Source organism: Ailuropoda melanoleuca, chromosome 2 (genome assembly GCF_002007445.2).
Source record: "Ailuropoda melanoleuca isolate Jingjing chromosome 2, ASM200744v2, whole genome shotgun sequence".
NCBI classification, from domain to species: Eukaryota; Metazoa; Chordata; class Mammalia; order Carnivora; family Ursidae; genus Ailuropoda; species Ailuropoda melanoleuca.
The window spans coordinates 135625189-135640637 of NC_048219.1; the positions used below are offsets into that span (position 1 = coordinate 135625189).

Sequence of the window (15449 nt, forward strand, 5' to 3'; positions counted from 1 at the left end):
GCTCAGACATCTTATTTGCTGATTTAAAAATTCAGAGTTACATTCCTGATGATCGAAGTACTAGAGTAAGTTTGATTTCACACATAAGTGAGAAATTTCATGATATGCTCTTTAAAAAATTCCTATCAAAGTAGATAGTTTTAAGATGCATTATTAGGATATCTGGCAGGTCATCTCTACTGACTGTTCTCTACTAATGAAAAAGTCTGATGGATCAGGTTCAAAAACAGAAAGAAAACATAATTGGATAGTTAACAAATTCTTGATTTTTAGACACTTCTTTCATGTTTTCCTACTTATAAGTTTTTAGATACTTCACATCAACAATTTGGGTTTTTTTAAATGATTTTTTATTATATTATGTTAGTCACCATACAGTACATCCCCGGATTCCGATGTAAAGTTCGATGCTTCATTAGTTGCGTATAACACCCAGTGCACCATTCGATACGTGCACATCAACAATTTGTAATAGCTTATTACTGACAACTTTACCAACAGAGAATTAAAAATGGAATGGTCCTATTAGAGATGCATAACTAGAACTGTCTTTTAAAATAGGATTAGAAGTAAATGTTAACAAGAGTGCACTTTAAATGCTGTACCATTTGCATTCAAAATAGAATACATTTTGATTATATTATATTATTTGATATATGTACCAAATGTCTATCATTATTGAACACCTCCTTATCATGTGTGAAACACTGAAATGACTTTTTTAAATAGAAAACTTATTTGTATAAAACCCCTTAGAAGTAGACACTTCCAATTCTACAAACACTGAAGTTGCATTTGAGAAACAGTATTTGGCTAAGACCACATATAAAGCAAGAGAAATACCTAGAAAAACACATTTTAACCGCACCAACATGAATACAAATTTGTTGCTCTATGCTTTTAGCCCTTTATAAAAATATTTTATAAATATTCTGAAATACAGTAAGGATGTAATTTGAATTTTTAAGAATGTCTCTGTGTAACAATACTATAAACATTCATTCCTGAAAGTCTATCAGATGATCTCATGAGATTGTAAGAACCTTGCTCCCACATGACCCTTAAAGATGCTATTTCTTTTCTCCTTACAGAAATTACTATGAGCCAAGTTTGTCCAGGGTAACAAGAATATGTGTTTTGTTAAGGGGGAGAAATCATCACTTAAACTTTGTTATATTTTATTCGATGAAAGGATCATCTATAAAGATTAGTCCCATAATATTCATCTATATGGAATGCTAATTTTATATCATTATCCAGAGAAAGCAAAGTAAGGCATAATTTACAATAAAATATTCTATGTATCTTATTAAAAATGTACATACAGTTAATAAGCTACCCTTACCCTAAACCCTGAAGGAAGCATTGTCCACTGGACTTGAAAGAATAATCACTTAGTGGAGTTAAATCAATAAATAAGAGGATATTTCTTTATCATATAAAATTTTTCTGATTTTCCCATTTTACTTTTCTGTATGCATTTTCATATCTACTACTTAATTCTTTTTTGAATTTCTAATTATAGGCTCTCAAGAAGATGAAAATAATTACTTAGATTCTAAGATACACAGTTTATGAGCAACTAGTCCAGTTGACAGATACTACATCTAATGAAATCACCCCTATTTTCTGAAAATAATCAGATGACACAGGATGTCTAGTTTGGCATATAACACATAGAAAATTTCATTAAAAATCTCTCCAGAAATGTTCTGTGCTTATTTTTTAATGCATCTGTCTAATCTTATTAATCCTTCTTTAGAAGCTCCCTTTTCCAATTATTTGTGTTAATAGTTTGACCAAACAGTGGAGCAAAATTTGTATTACTGGCATACATCTCAAATGTTCAGAAGATGATATGTACAAAAGAGAAAAAGGGATAGAAAAAAGGCATATATTCAGAGCAGAGATGGTAGGTTAATGAGATGGTAAGCATACTTACTCCCTCTAAATGTCCAAGCGAACAATCAGGTGCAATTAGTTTTATTGTATTTTGGTAAATGATTCAGAAAGTTTTGTAAAAAATCCAAGGAGACATTTTAAAGAAATTTATAATCAATAATAGCAGTCTCTCAAACACTTGACACAACAAAAGGAAATCATAAAATGAATAGCAATGAAATTACAATTAAAGAAATTGTATATTTTAATAATAATATATGGCATTTTTGGCTCCCTGTTATATCACCTTAAAAATCCAAAGGTAATCCATTTCCTGTATAAAAGAAGCAATAACAGCATGTTTTCACTTCAAATACAGTTGTTATTCTAAAGACAAAAGAAGAAAGAACTCTTTTCAGTGTGGCTAAAAAGATATCAAATAATTCAACTGTATATATAATGTCAACTCAAATTTGTGTGTCGCAGACTACATTTATTGGCACTGTTCAAGGCACTCCAACCTCCTGTCTCTCTTTATCATGGTCTGGCATTTTTCCTCACCACCCAGAAGAGTTTTGCTCCTCCAAAGTTTATTCTACCTCTGGCTGCCAAATGCTGATGGCTTTCCCTGTTGCCTAAAGCCATTTCCTTCCAGCTGTACATAGAGGGGGAAGAGCCAGTGAGACCTTCAATGAGGAAATTTTGTTTTGCAGTATGGCAAGATACCAAAACTGTTCTCTCACATTCTCCAAAAGTAGTCTACCCACGTTCTGTGAATGGTCTTCCATAAATCCTCAAACGGAAATTATTTGTATACAATCTTATAAGATCCATTTTATTACGAAACTGCCATCTTAAGGGGTATTCTAACTTACACAGTTCTGAAGAAGCAAGCTATAATACCTCTGCGTAAGAATAATTAGCTAATTTGTGACATGTAAAACAGAGGAACAGCTTCAATTAGTACATGGAGGCACTCCAACCCATGACAACCACAACGTGCCACTTTAGTAACAAATTTAACAAAACCTCTGGTGACAATTCGTGAAATAGTTTAGTCCTTCCAGAAGAAATATGATTGCCAAATTCTTTATATGAAAAAAAAATCAACAAGGTGGCTGGTCACTCGCTAGATTAGAAAAATAAAATCAAAGCTGCTTGCCTAACTGAAAGCTACAATTTCAACCACATGTTAATACTAAAAATGTTTAATATCTTTAAATACAGACTCAAAAAAATAATGGGCGGACTTATTGCCATAAAAAGTGTGTATATTTGTATAAATTCTAGCATAAATATGACACTATCATTAATCAGCATGAATTTTGAAGCCTCCTTTCCTTCACACCCAATAATAGTGATAGATCTTCACGGATTAGCCCACAGTGTCTCTCTGAACCTTCCTGAGTGGACACTTTGGATTAGTGAGATAATTTGCCCCTTGAACCTGGAGTAAACACACCTTGGATCATGCTGGCCCCAGATCTATGGCCTCAGCCTCATTTGAATATACTTCCATCAACTGAGCTCATTCAACTATCCATATTCATTACAAAACAACATTTTAAATTTAGTGATTACTGAGAGACCCTCAAATTCCTGGCAAAAGATACAGAATTAAACCCAATAAGGTCATCATTGCATGTTAGAAGTCACTCATACTAAAGTCACATTGGCTTATGCACTCCAATTTGCCTTCAGAATATATTTTAATCCAGTTGTGGTCATTGCTTTCCTAAAAATATGCTATAATCTACTTACCTTTGAACACATTATTGCCTACACTGTTGAAAGATGGGAATACATCTCAGGATATTTTACTTCCTCAAAATCATAGTGCAGGGATGTAAATGTACCAGATGCTCAACAAATAAAAAAGAAATTGAATCATAAAATGCAGAAATTGACTGGGTTGATGTGCTCTATGGTGAAATAAGTCATATCTTTGTGATTCATTATTTACACAAATATTTAGGAACCCCCCACTACTTCATGCCAGGCACTGTTCTGGACACTGGGCCAACAGTCAAGACTTGGTCTCTGTGCCTTTGGAGAATTCAATATTCAAATCCACAAAATATCTGCATGCTATAATAAGCACCATGAAGGAAACAAAAAAGTACCAAGACAGAGACCTACAGATGACAACCCTACTTTTGACAGGTGATCAAGAATGATCACCTGAGGAAGAGACTTATGAGCTGAGACTTAAAGTTTGAGAAGGAGCTAGCCATTCAAAGAGTGAAAGGAACAGTCCAGGCACTGGGAACAGCATTTAAAAAGGCCTTAAGGGGTGAAATTATTCCATGTCTTCCAAGTACCAAAAGAGCAGTGTGACGAAAGCATATAAATGAGGGGGACGGATTCGGTGAGGTTTAAGAAGGGCCAGATCAGAGAGAGCTGTAGGCTAACAGAAGGAATTTGTTGTTGATTGATTTCTATGTTTCTGCATTTATTCCTTTATTTTCTATGCAGTTAGCTAATGAATGTTTTTAAGGAGAGGCATGATGGTATTGCTGTGTATGGAGAGTGAATTGCAGGGGAGGAAACTATGGAAGTAGAGAGACTAATACGAAGCCTGTAGCAGAAATCCAGGTAAATTATGATGGTGGTTTGAGCTAATTTACTCGCATAGTAGACATAGAGAACAAGGCAAAAGAGATATATCTGAGAAATATAAATAAATAGAGATACGTTTGGAAGAGAAAACTGATAGATCCGAATCTAGAGTAGCTATGGATGAAATGCTGTGTTGAGGAAAAGAGAGAGCAATCTACATTTGGATGGTGAAGCCATTTATTCAGATGTTAAAGATTGGGGGAAAAGATCTAAGACAGTTTTACAAAAAAACATAATCATACCATTATGACATTTAGAATGATCCATTTATATTAATAAACTTTAAGCTCCTTAGCAAGGTCATGCCTTGGATTAGAAAAATACCAAATAAGTCCTTCCAGCATATCACATTCTTTCATATATCTACTAGGAATAGAAATTAGATAAATGTTAGTTTCTATTATCAATGCAAAATCCAAGAGTCTATTTTTTTTTTTCTTGCCACAACGAAAGTGGTTTGGTCATATTGAATAAAGTGAATAGGACCCCACTGATTCCACCTTTGAATCTCTTACTTTTTCTTTGCTGCCAAAACTCACCTCAGCAGCAGGTAGCAAAAACACAGAAGCACTGCCACTGGAGGGTTCCCATGATTATTTCCTGGTCCTAGGGGACACAATGAGGCATAAGATGCTCTTGGCAGAAAGCCAGACCTGACTCATTTTTCTTCTGTAGACTCACCAAGGGACCCAGTTAGCCCTGCCCTAAACCATAGGAATCATGACATATTGTATACTGAACCTCTGTAAAAATACATCACTATGTCCCATGATTGCACAATGGTTCACTTCCAAAAGGGAAGCTCCAATAGACAGGTAATTTAAACATACACAAAATGCAAAAACTTACCTTAAGCAAAACTATTACCGGTTGCCTAAATAGAAGGCACACTCTCCATTACACCAAATGTCATACCTTGTCTAGCATTCTGTGAATAAGCTATTCTAACGATCATGATAACTCCATAGATAAGGAATAGATAAGACTAGCTTTGAATAATCAATAAAAATTTTTAAATCCTATTTACCATAGTTTCAAAGAAAGTGAATGCTAGTTTAATTATTTTTAAAAATGGGAAAAGAATTTGAAGACTTTTTAATAAAATGGACTATTTAATCACTGCACTTGATTTGCAGATTATATATAGTTAGGTTTTATTGATGTTAAAGCAAAAATTATGAAAATATATTTTAAATTCTCGAAAGAAAGAAAGAAAAACAATGTCTTCCTTCTGCCCACCGGGAAGGAGGAGAAATAGATAAGAACATTAACTGTGTTCCTGAAAAGAAATGAAACTCCCAACATTGACACACAGAAACTGAAAATCCACCATTCTTTGAAAAGCCTGTGTTGATCTGGTCTTTATCTTATTGAAGTTAGCTTTTTAAAAACTCCCCTAAGCTTCTCAGATAAAAAATTGTTCTTAGCTTCAGAGGAGATAAACATTACTAGGAAGGCTGCAACTATAATTTAAAATGAACCACTAAAATAATGAGTAAAATGTTTGTTATAATCACAGAAGTTGGCATTACAGTTTTTTAGTTTGGTAATCTTGTTTTGATCTTTTGTCTTTAATACAAGTAACGAAAATACCTATTTTTTTCCCTTAAAGAAATGACAGTTTCAGTTGAGACCGATAAAAAATTAAAATGATTCTGAATCTTTTCTGAATTTCATTATAAAATGTTTATTCGTTTGGGGGCGGGGGACTGTGTCGAGAAGTGGGGCAAGCAGTCTTGTCTATTAACTCCTGTTTGTGAGCTGCTTCGCTGTCCCTACAGGTAGGATCCGCTATGCTCGTTCTGCACGCTCCCCTTTGCAGATGGGAAATACAACACAGGCTTTTTTCTCGCAAAGAATACGACCTGCCCCTGGAACTGAAACCCATCCAACAGTTTCGCTAGCATAAACATAAAGAAACAGCGGACGCAAACCATCAAGTTTAAGTGTCTTTCCTTTCCCCATTTTCGGAACCTGCCAGCAAATGCACACCGTCAAAATCCGCAAAGGACCGGCCTTGCACTGGAAATAGGTGCCTTTCCAGATCCTCTTTCTCCAGTTGCTTGGACCTCTCCGTTCAGCAGCTTCCCTTCTCTCTACTTTCCAGGTGGCGTAACACCAAGTGGCCAAAACCGAGAGATGGGAAAATGGACACAGGTGGGTGTGGTGGCTGAGGCGAGCGCCGGCGAGAGACCGAGGGCTTCCCGGTGCGCCACACTAGGGGAGCAACAGAAAAGGCACTTACTTGCAACCTTGCCCGCCGATTATGCCCGTCCAGCGCATCCGCACAGTCTGGCCTGTGAGGAGGGGGCGCGCTGCAGGGACCCTTCTTCGCTCCTGGTCTCTGCCCACCGGCGTTCTCTCTGTTGCTCCTTCTCCCTCTTTTTTTTGGCTCCTGTTGCTCAGCGGGAGCCTGCCACCTTCAGCCGCTGGCACCCAGGTTAGCCCAGCTCCAGCCTGGCGAGAGGGTGGAATTGGAAACCAGACACCCGCCTCCAGAGCGCCGGCGAGGGCCAGCACGGAGACTGAGCCCCTCCTTCCGGGGCGCGCCCAGACCAGCGGCAGCCCCGCCCCCCCTCCCTCCCCCGGCAGCCGCGCCGCGGGTTCCCCCGCCACCCCTCCCTCCCCGCCGTTTCCCCAGGCAGCGCCGCGCGCTCTCCACGCCCGGGGCTAGCGTCCTGCGGGAGCCGCTGGGAGCGCCGCGGCGGCCAGGCTGCCGCTTCTCCGATGTGCGCTGGGAGAAGGCAGGGGAGGGGGGTCTCGACCTCCCAGTCACCTCTACCCCATCGGGTGGGCGCGCGGGTACGCTCGCGTGTGTGTCCGTTCAGCAGCCTCAAGAGCCCTTCCCTTACCTCACCCCCGCTCCCCTCACCCTTCCTCCCTTCCTGCTCAGCACAATCTGCTAACGTTTCCGAGAAGTCACTGAGCATGGTGTGGTGGGAAGCCGGAGGACAGCTCCAGGCCAAGGAGGTGAGGACCAATGGCAAAGGCCCGACCAGTGTCTCCTGTGCCCCGGGCTCTGAGGATCCAGGACTAGGAATCGGTTCTTTCTCAGAGGCTTTGCCCGTGGAGACTGGAGAGGTGCCGCGCAAGACCTATCTCTAGGCTGCGATTTTTCTTTTCTCTTTTTATAACAGATCACTCGGGTTGCCGAATCTTCAAGGCAGGCGAAGAAAGCGTTTTCTTTCAAAGGTGGAGGAGTGAGGAGTCAGAGGTTGTTGTGGGTGGAGAGGGAAACGTGGGGTAGAGGCTGCTTTCCCAGACCTGGACCCGCTCCTATGGATACATCTTCAGTCATACAGGTTCCGAGTTTAGAGCTGGGAAGGAACCACTGAAAATGAATCTTTATGAAAATGTTTGTGTGTGGGGGGGGGTGTGTATGTATGTATGTTTTCCACAGCAGCCTGCTGGGAGTTAACAGTAATGAAAACAGGATTGAATTATTTTTCCCAAAGAGAAACAGAAGGAAAGATCAAAGGATTATGTTGGGGTAGGGTGGATTTCTGGATTCAGGCCTTAAAAGAGGACAAATCGGATTGTACAGTGTACAGTATAGTATAAACGTAAGTGGTGGGCATTTGCATCTGTAGTCTATTTGCTTCCATACCTTCTACTGTGGAAATGATACTCAGTGGTAAATACACAGGATATTAAGTCCCAGGGTTTACCTATCCCTGCTGCTTACTGAGCTTCTGAGGTTTGCTCTGGGGCCTTGACCTTACATTCTTGACTTGCAAGATGTGCTATTGAAGGAAAGAAGCTTTCTGTTTCACAGGCTCTCCACTGAAGAAGGGTGAACATGGTCACTTGAGGATAATTCTCAATGCCACATCATAGCCATCTTCTCTTCCTTGATTGGTCGCAGATGTAGAAAGAAGAGTTCAACTGTACTAGGAGTGACAGCCTTTTTTAATTAGACTTATTCAATGCTGCTTTTTTTTTTTTTTTGGCCACGTTCAAGTCCCTCCTCAATTAAATTGTCCAGTGCATAGTCACAGAGAAGTAAAATGAGTTCAGTCAACCCTCCGTCTTAAAGCTCTCTGACATCTGATCTCATATCAGTCAGGGAATAATCATATGATATTCAAATTATTCAAAACCACAGGATTTCAAATCATGTTATATTTTTCCTTAGGAGGATAAATTAGAACACAAACACTTTAGCTGAGTGAGACAACTGAAAAAATGATCAGTGCCTCTAAAATGATGAAATTTATTAATATAATTAACACAGATTTGATCAACAAATTTCAAGATACTCAAAACTTTAGAAAAGCAAATCAAAAACCAAAGTACCATATTATAAAATAAAGTGAGTCTATTGGATTTGTTATTCCTAGAGATGTTGCAAAATGAAGATAAAAATGGATTCAAGATGAACTGATAAATAATGGTACCATATGGAATGAATATTATAAAATGTTAGAGTCACCTTCAGTGATTGTCATAGCACTACCCAGAAAACATCACTTAGGATAGTGATGGAATATTGGACTGGGTGATCCATTGGTTTAATGGAGTGTAGCAGTTTTTAATAGTGGACAAAAAAGTACTTCCCATCAGTGTGGTAGGAAAGAGATTTAATGTCCCTCTCACCTCTGCCACTAAGAAAATAATGAATAACATACACAATGCTTTATCAATGAGTGTACTATGCAGTTGAACTTTAACCAACACAGGTTTGAACTGCATAAGTATACTTATGTGCAGTTTATATATATATATATATATATATGTATATGAAAATATTTTCGAGATTTGCAACAATTTGAAAAAACTCCCAGATGAACCACAACATAGCCTAACAATTTTGAATGTTAACATTTGCAATGCTGTATTATGACTGTGACCGTAATACTGTATGCCATAAAAATTTTATAATGATTCATTCATTAGCATATAGACTAGGCTACCATGAAGCAATCATATCCATTACACTAGGCTATCATAAAGCAATCACATTGCTGCTTTTTGTTATCAATGCATGAATCATTATAATAAAAATGGATTTCTTTTTGACATTATCTTTTTTTTTGATGTCTAGTGTTAGTAACACATATTCTACTCTAAGAGTTCAGTCACAAGTACATATTATACTTGATATACCTATATTCTTGTTGTGGGTCGTCCAAAACAAAACTTCCTTGGTCTGTCTGAAGGATCCCTGGAAGGATTTGCCTATGAGCTCATTGGCAAAGCATGGTGTATATTATTCATTATCTTCCCAATTCTCTTTTATCTTTCAACCATTTACCCCATATATATTTTATGTGTCATTTTTAGTCTCCCAAACATTTTGTAATCTGTTGCTTTTACTCTATGCTGTCTGTATTTTTATTGCCTTTTTGGCAGCTCTGAGATTTTTGTCTCTGTTTAAATCCAGGAAAAGACTATTTGAAACTCTTATTAAATATTATACAAAACATACCTGAGAGTTCATCCAACATTAAGTGATGGTGTTACCTGTGCTGTTGAGAAGATTAAAGGGTAGGCTTGAATTATGGGAGGCAGGAAAGACATCTGGTTGAACCAGCCAACAACCAATAAATTCCTAAGGCTATTCATAAATAATGTTCTATAATTTGGACACAAAAAGTAGATATGTTTATGTGTTGAAATTAATAATATATTTCAAAACCATAATAGGAATAAAAATTTATTTTATTTTGTGATACCATGGAAATCCACACTTCTATCTTGTCCACAATTGCCTCTCCAATTGTTAAAACTTCTATAAAGTTTCTGGAGGAGAGAGAAATAGGCAGTAATATGAAGACAGTAAATTAAACAGTACAGTACCAGAAGCGTTTGTTTTTTTCTCATTAAATAGGATTATTATAAGTCTATATTTATCTTCTAATAGCTGCTATGTGACAATACTCTAAGTTAAGTAAAAACAATTATGCTGTTGTGAAAATGAAAGAAAACTACAATTTTTTGTGTATACATAGCTAAAAAGCAGGTTTCAAAAGTCAGATTTCAAATTAGGATTAAAGAGAAAGAGAACTGTTTAAAGAATTAAAACAGTTCAATGCACAAGGAAGATTATCACTCATAGGTTGGAATAATAAGAAAGATGGACAAATTATGCAGAATGAAACAACCGAAAGAAAAGTGGTTCCTAAATGTATCAGCATTAGAGTATTGGCTTTTCTAAATTGACATGGTGTAAGCTTTTGTGCCAGTAAACTCATGTGAAGAAAAATCAACGTGTTTTTTCTTGCATGTAGTAGACGCTTTGTAGTATATTGATTGGTCAAGTATTCATGAAGAATTCCCACTAAGTCAAACAGTCCACCAATGAGTCCTTTATCAGAACAACACTTTTGCTGATCAGATGCTTTCTATGGAATGCCTTTTCATCAAAACTGCTGTTCTCAAGGTTCTCTTCTTGCAGAAACCTTAAACTAGACTAGGTGACCCAATATATGAAAAATTTGTGTTTAGACATTGGGCAACATGATACATAAGACTGTGACCACCGAGAGAAAGGACATAAACAAGGTGCGTCTTATGATGGTCCCAACTTACGACATGAAATTAGTTTCCAGACTGTAGCACAGGTAGGGGAAAATACAAAAAGAGCCCCACAATCTCCCTGAATTGACAAGATGGAAACTGGAGTTTGAGAGGCAGAAACAGCTAGAATTTGTAGGACAGAGTACCACAGAGAAGAGACCTATACAGAGATCTGCAGAGGAGTGCCTTCAAGTTTTTGGTGGATACTGACGTGGTGGTGTGAGAACCAAAATACCTAAGGCTAGGGAAGGAGCTAATGGAAAACTGTAGGTCACAAAAATCCCTAGACTTCACATGGGTTAGAAATAATTTGTGTTTCCCCCAACCAAATTGAAAAATTTCATCACACATGAGATATTGGAGAGTCCTTAGAAGGGTGTTGTCTTGTAATGGTGCTATATTAGTTTTACATTAAAGTTGCTTTGGATTTACACTAACAAAGCTTAAAAGCAGACTTAAAAGGACCCAACTGAACTCAACTTGCTTAAATTCTAGCCAGAATAAAGTCCAATACTTTCTAAAGGACTTAATGACGTAAAATTAACACTGACTAGCATCAGACTTAAAAACTTACCAGGAATTCAAAGAAGGAAAATATGAGCCATGGTCAACAGAAAAGTCAATCAACAGGAACAGATCTAGAAAGAGCAAAGACAATAGAATTAACAGTTGAGGACGGTTGGTTCGATGTTATAAGTGTGCTCTGTATGCTCAAGACCATAGAGAAAAATCTGGGGTGCCTGGGTGGCTCAGTCGTGAAGTGTCTGCCTTAGGCTCAGGTCGTGATCCTAGGGTCCTGGGATCGAGCCCCGCGTCTGGCTCCCTGCTCAGCGGGAAACCTGCTTCTCCCTCTCCCACTCCCCCTGCTTGTGTTCCCTCTCTCGCTGTGTCTCTCTCTATCAAATAAATAAAATCTTTAAAAAAAAAAAGACCATAGAGAAAAATCTGAACATTATGAGGAGAGAAATAGAAGATATAAAAACAACAAATTGGAACCTCTACATATGAAAAATACGGTATCAGAAATGAAGATTCACTGTATATAAATGCAATTCTCAGAAGAACAAAGAATATATGTGTATATGCAAAATAGAAAATTCACAATCTCTGTAATCCCAAACTTCATGTGCAACCTTTTTTAACAGGTTGACTACTCTCATTCCAGACTTTAATTTGCCTATATAAATAAATATGTCATCATTATTTGAAACAGTATAATATTAATGCAATAATTGCTTTACAGTTAGAGGAATTTGTAGGGAGCTGTGATCTTCTTTAGCTTTGGATAAGCATTTTAATATATTTATCCAACATATTACATTTATTAAGTTCATCCTCAAGGAGCAGAAATTTTCTTCCATTAAAGATATATGAAACAGATCCTGAAGATAGTTCCAAAAGAGAAATTTAAAAATATTTCAGCAATAGTGCTAGTGAAATCAAGATGAAACTTCACAAGCTGCTACTTTAAGTGGGATAACAGCTATTTAATGTATTAATTTCAGTACATTTACTGAAGTGAAACTTCCATTATGTGACATGAAATGTAGTTTGGAAATATAGGCATCCTTTTTGTCGCTATTTTGATTGTTGTCAGAAGTAGAGTGTTGACTAATTTGACTGTAGAGTCTAGGCTGTGGTAATAACTGAGTTTTGTTAGAGTAGTAGTTTTGCTTTGTTAAAGCAAAGATGGGGATGGGACATTTGAGAAAGAAGAAGCTTTAAAAAAAAAAAAAAGGAAAAATCAACAGATCTAAAATGGGAGTCACCTGTGCTAAGTCCCAGGTCAGCAAACCAAGACTTAATATCTAATTTAATTGGAGTTTCAACCTCTCCCAGAAATATAATCTTAAACTAGTCAATCTGGAATATCCTGGTCTGCACTAGTGAGATAATCCATCTGATAGATCCAAAGAAGGACAAAATAATCATCTCTTTCCTTGTCCTCCCCTCTTCTGCCTATCTCCCATTTTGTTTAGCTACTTTCTGTTTGCTAGATGGGATGCTGTCCGATTCATGAATTATTGAATAAGGCCAATTTGATCTTTAAATGTACTCGTTGAATTTTGTTTCGTTTTAACAAAACAATGGAATAAATATTCTCAGTCTGTGGATCACAAGTTTAGAGAGCTGAGAGTGGTCAGGCTTGGGGAGGTCTGCAAGGTTTCAGTGTTCAAAGGGTCTTGCCTGTATTTGTAAGACCTTATTTGCTTTTTATAGATCTCCACATTCTAAGTACTAAGTTTATTTATTTATTTATTTTTAAAAGATTTTATTTATTTATTTGACAGAGATAGAGACAGCCAGCGAGAGAGGGAACACAAGCAGGGGGAGTGGGAGAGGAAGAAGCAGGCTCCTAGTGGAGGAGCCTGATGTGGGGCTCGATCCCATAACGCCGGGATCACACCCTGAGCCAAAGGCAGACGCTTAACCGCTGTGCCACCCAGGTGCCCCCTGAAACATTTTATCATGTAAATAATAGTTAATGTTTATCATTGAAAAACAAGATTTTCAAATGATCTGATTACCACTATTGTGGGGTTTTTTTTCACATTTAATTTATTTTTTTGCAGGTGAAAAAACTAACATGTGAGAGATTAAACAACTTGCCCAAGGCCACAGAGCTCATACATGGCAGAGCAAGGTGTCAGCCTAAGCAGTCAGGCTCTGGAGCCCATGTGCTTAAGCAACCAGCTATGTCTCACGATTTATGTGTTCAGAAAATACTGGCCAGGCTACATTACAATTATGCATTAAAAATTAAATTTGGTAAATGTAGATGAATAATATGAACATAAGGTAAGTAAAGCTCTCAGTAGTTCATTTATTCACAATTAAACCTGTTGACTGACATCAAGCATGCAGAGGAGTTAAACCACTTCATAGTATAGTAGAAAGAGGACAGAAGCCATTTCCTAATTTACCAATTACTACTGTGTCTTTCCATGGTCATGTCTCCTAACCTCTGTGCGTTTTAGTTTTCTCCTCCATAAATGGGAAGGTTTGTACTAAATTACTTCTAATGTCCTTTCTTCTCTAAGCTTTTAGATTTCTTTTATATGAGTATGTGCAATTTTCTAAGTCAGATTTAAATTGAACATTCTTTTATTGAAACATAAAACCTCCAGAAAAATTATTATTTGTGAGCAACATGTATTCATATTTTTTTCTATGACTCCCACTTCTGGAAGGTGTTGCCAAATAGCTAATTAATGTATTTTGATACAAATGAAGAGAAGTAATCAAATGAGATTTAATTGAATAGAAGCCATAGGCTCAAATATGAAGTTATCTTTATGACTTTCCTTCAGAGGTACCCCAATACTAATTCTAGCACACTGCATCATACAGTGAATACTCTGTATATACTATTAATTTATATACATATAGTTCAAAATCGTTTTCTTCCTCCCTCATTCATTTTTAATAAATGCTGCATCTACTGCCACCTGGTGTTCACAATGTCAAATATTTTAGAAAGTCATCTGAAAACCTTTTACATTATTTTCTTTTTCTTTCTTTCTTTCTTTCTTTCTTTCTTTCTTTCTTTCTTTCTTTCTTTCTTTCCTTCCTTCCTTCCTTCCTTCCTTCCTTCCTTCCTTCTTTCCTTCCTTTCCCCTTTCTCCCTCTTTTTCTTTCTTTTCTTTTCTTTCTTTCTTTCTTTCTTTCTTTCTTTCTTTCTTTCTTTCTTTTTCTTTCTTTCTTTCTTTCTTTCTTTCTTTCTTTCTTTCTTTCTTTCTTTCTTTCTTTCTTTCTTTCTTTCTTTCTTTCTCAGTTATACATTTACAACAAAATGGAGAGAGAAGTATAGAGATTTCTCATATACCCCCAACCCCCACCCATGTATAGCCTCCCCCATTATCAGCATCACTCAACAGAATGGTACATTTTTTAACCCAGGAATGAACCTACATTGTCACATTACAATCACAAGAAATCCGTAGTTAACCTTAGAGTTCACTCTTGGTGTTGTACATTCTATGAGTTTGGACAAATATATACTGACATTTATTCACCATTATAATATTGGCTTCACCAACAACACTATCTTGATTACTATAGCTTTATAGTAAATTTTGAAGTCAGGTAATGTCAGTCCTCCAACTTTGTTCTCCTTCAATAACCCGGGCCTTTTGCCTTTCCACATAAACTTTAGAATCAGTTTGTTAATATCCATAGAATAACTAGATACGATTTTGATGGGATTGCAATGAATCTATGGAACAAGTTGAGAAGAACTGAGATTTTGACAATATTGACTCTTGCTGTTTATGAACAGAGAATATCTCTCCGTTGATTTAGTTCTTTGATTTTATTCATCTGTTTTGTAGTTTTCCTCATATGGATTTTGTTATAATTTTCTTTACATGAAAAACAAAGGGAAAAGTATGTTTTGTTGATGTTCAGATTTAAAAGCCATCTCTAGATAA

The 15449-nt window shown here is 37.0% G+C and overlaps 2 protein-coding genes across 2 annotated transcripts in view; one reads left to right on the forward strand and one right to left on the reverse strand.

Annotated features, from left to right (window-relative positions):
- SCN9A (sodium voltage-gated channel alpha subunit 9) overlaps positions 1-7043 on the reverse strand; it is a 172465-nt gene extending 165422 nt beyond the window's left edge. The window contains 1 exon segment of the mRNA XM_034654677.1: positions 6746-7043. The gene's annotated coding sequence lies outside the window, so the exon portion shown is untranslated.
- LOC117795941 lies at positions 6640-13939 on the forward strand. The gene is made up of 3 exons (XM_034642199.1): positions 6640-6799; positions 7142-7470; positions 13593-13939. Exons 1-3 carry the CDS (start codon positions 6640-6642, stop codon positions 13800-13802), a joined length of 699 nt encoding a protein of 232 aa, XP_034498090.1. The 3' UTR covers positions 13803-13939.
- The last annotated feature ends 1510 nt before the right edge of the window (positions 13940-15449 follow it).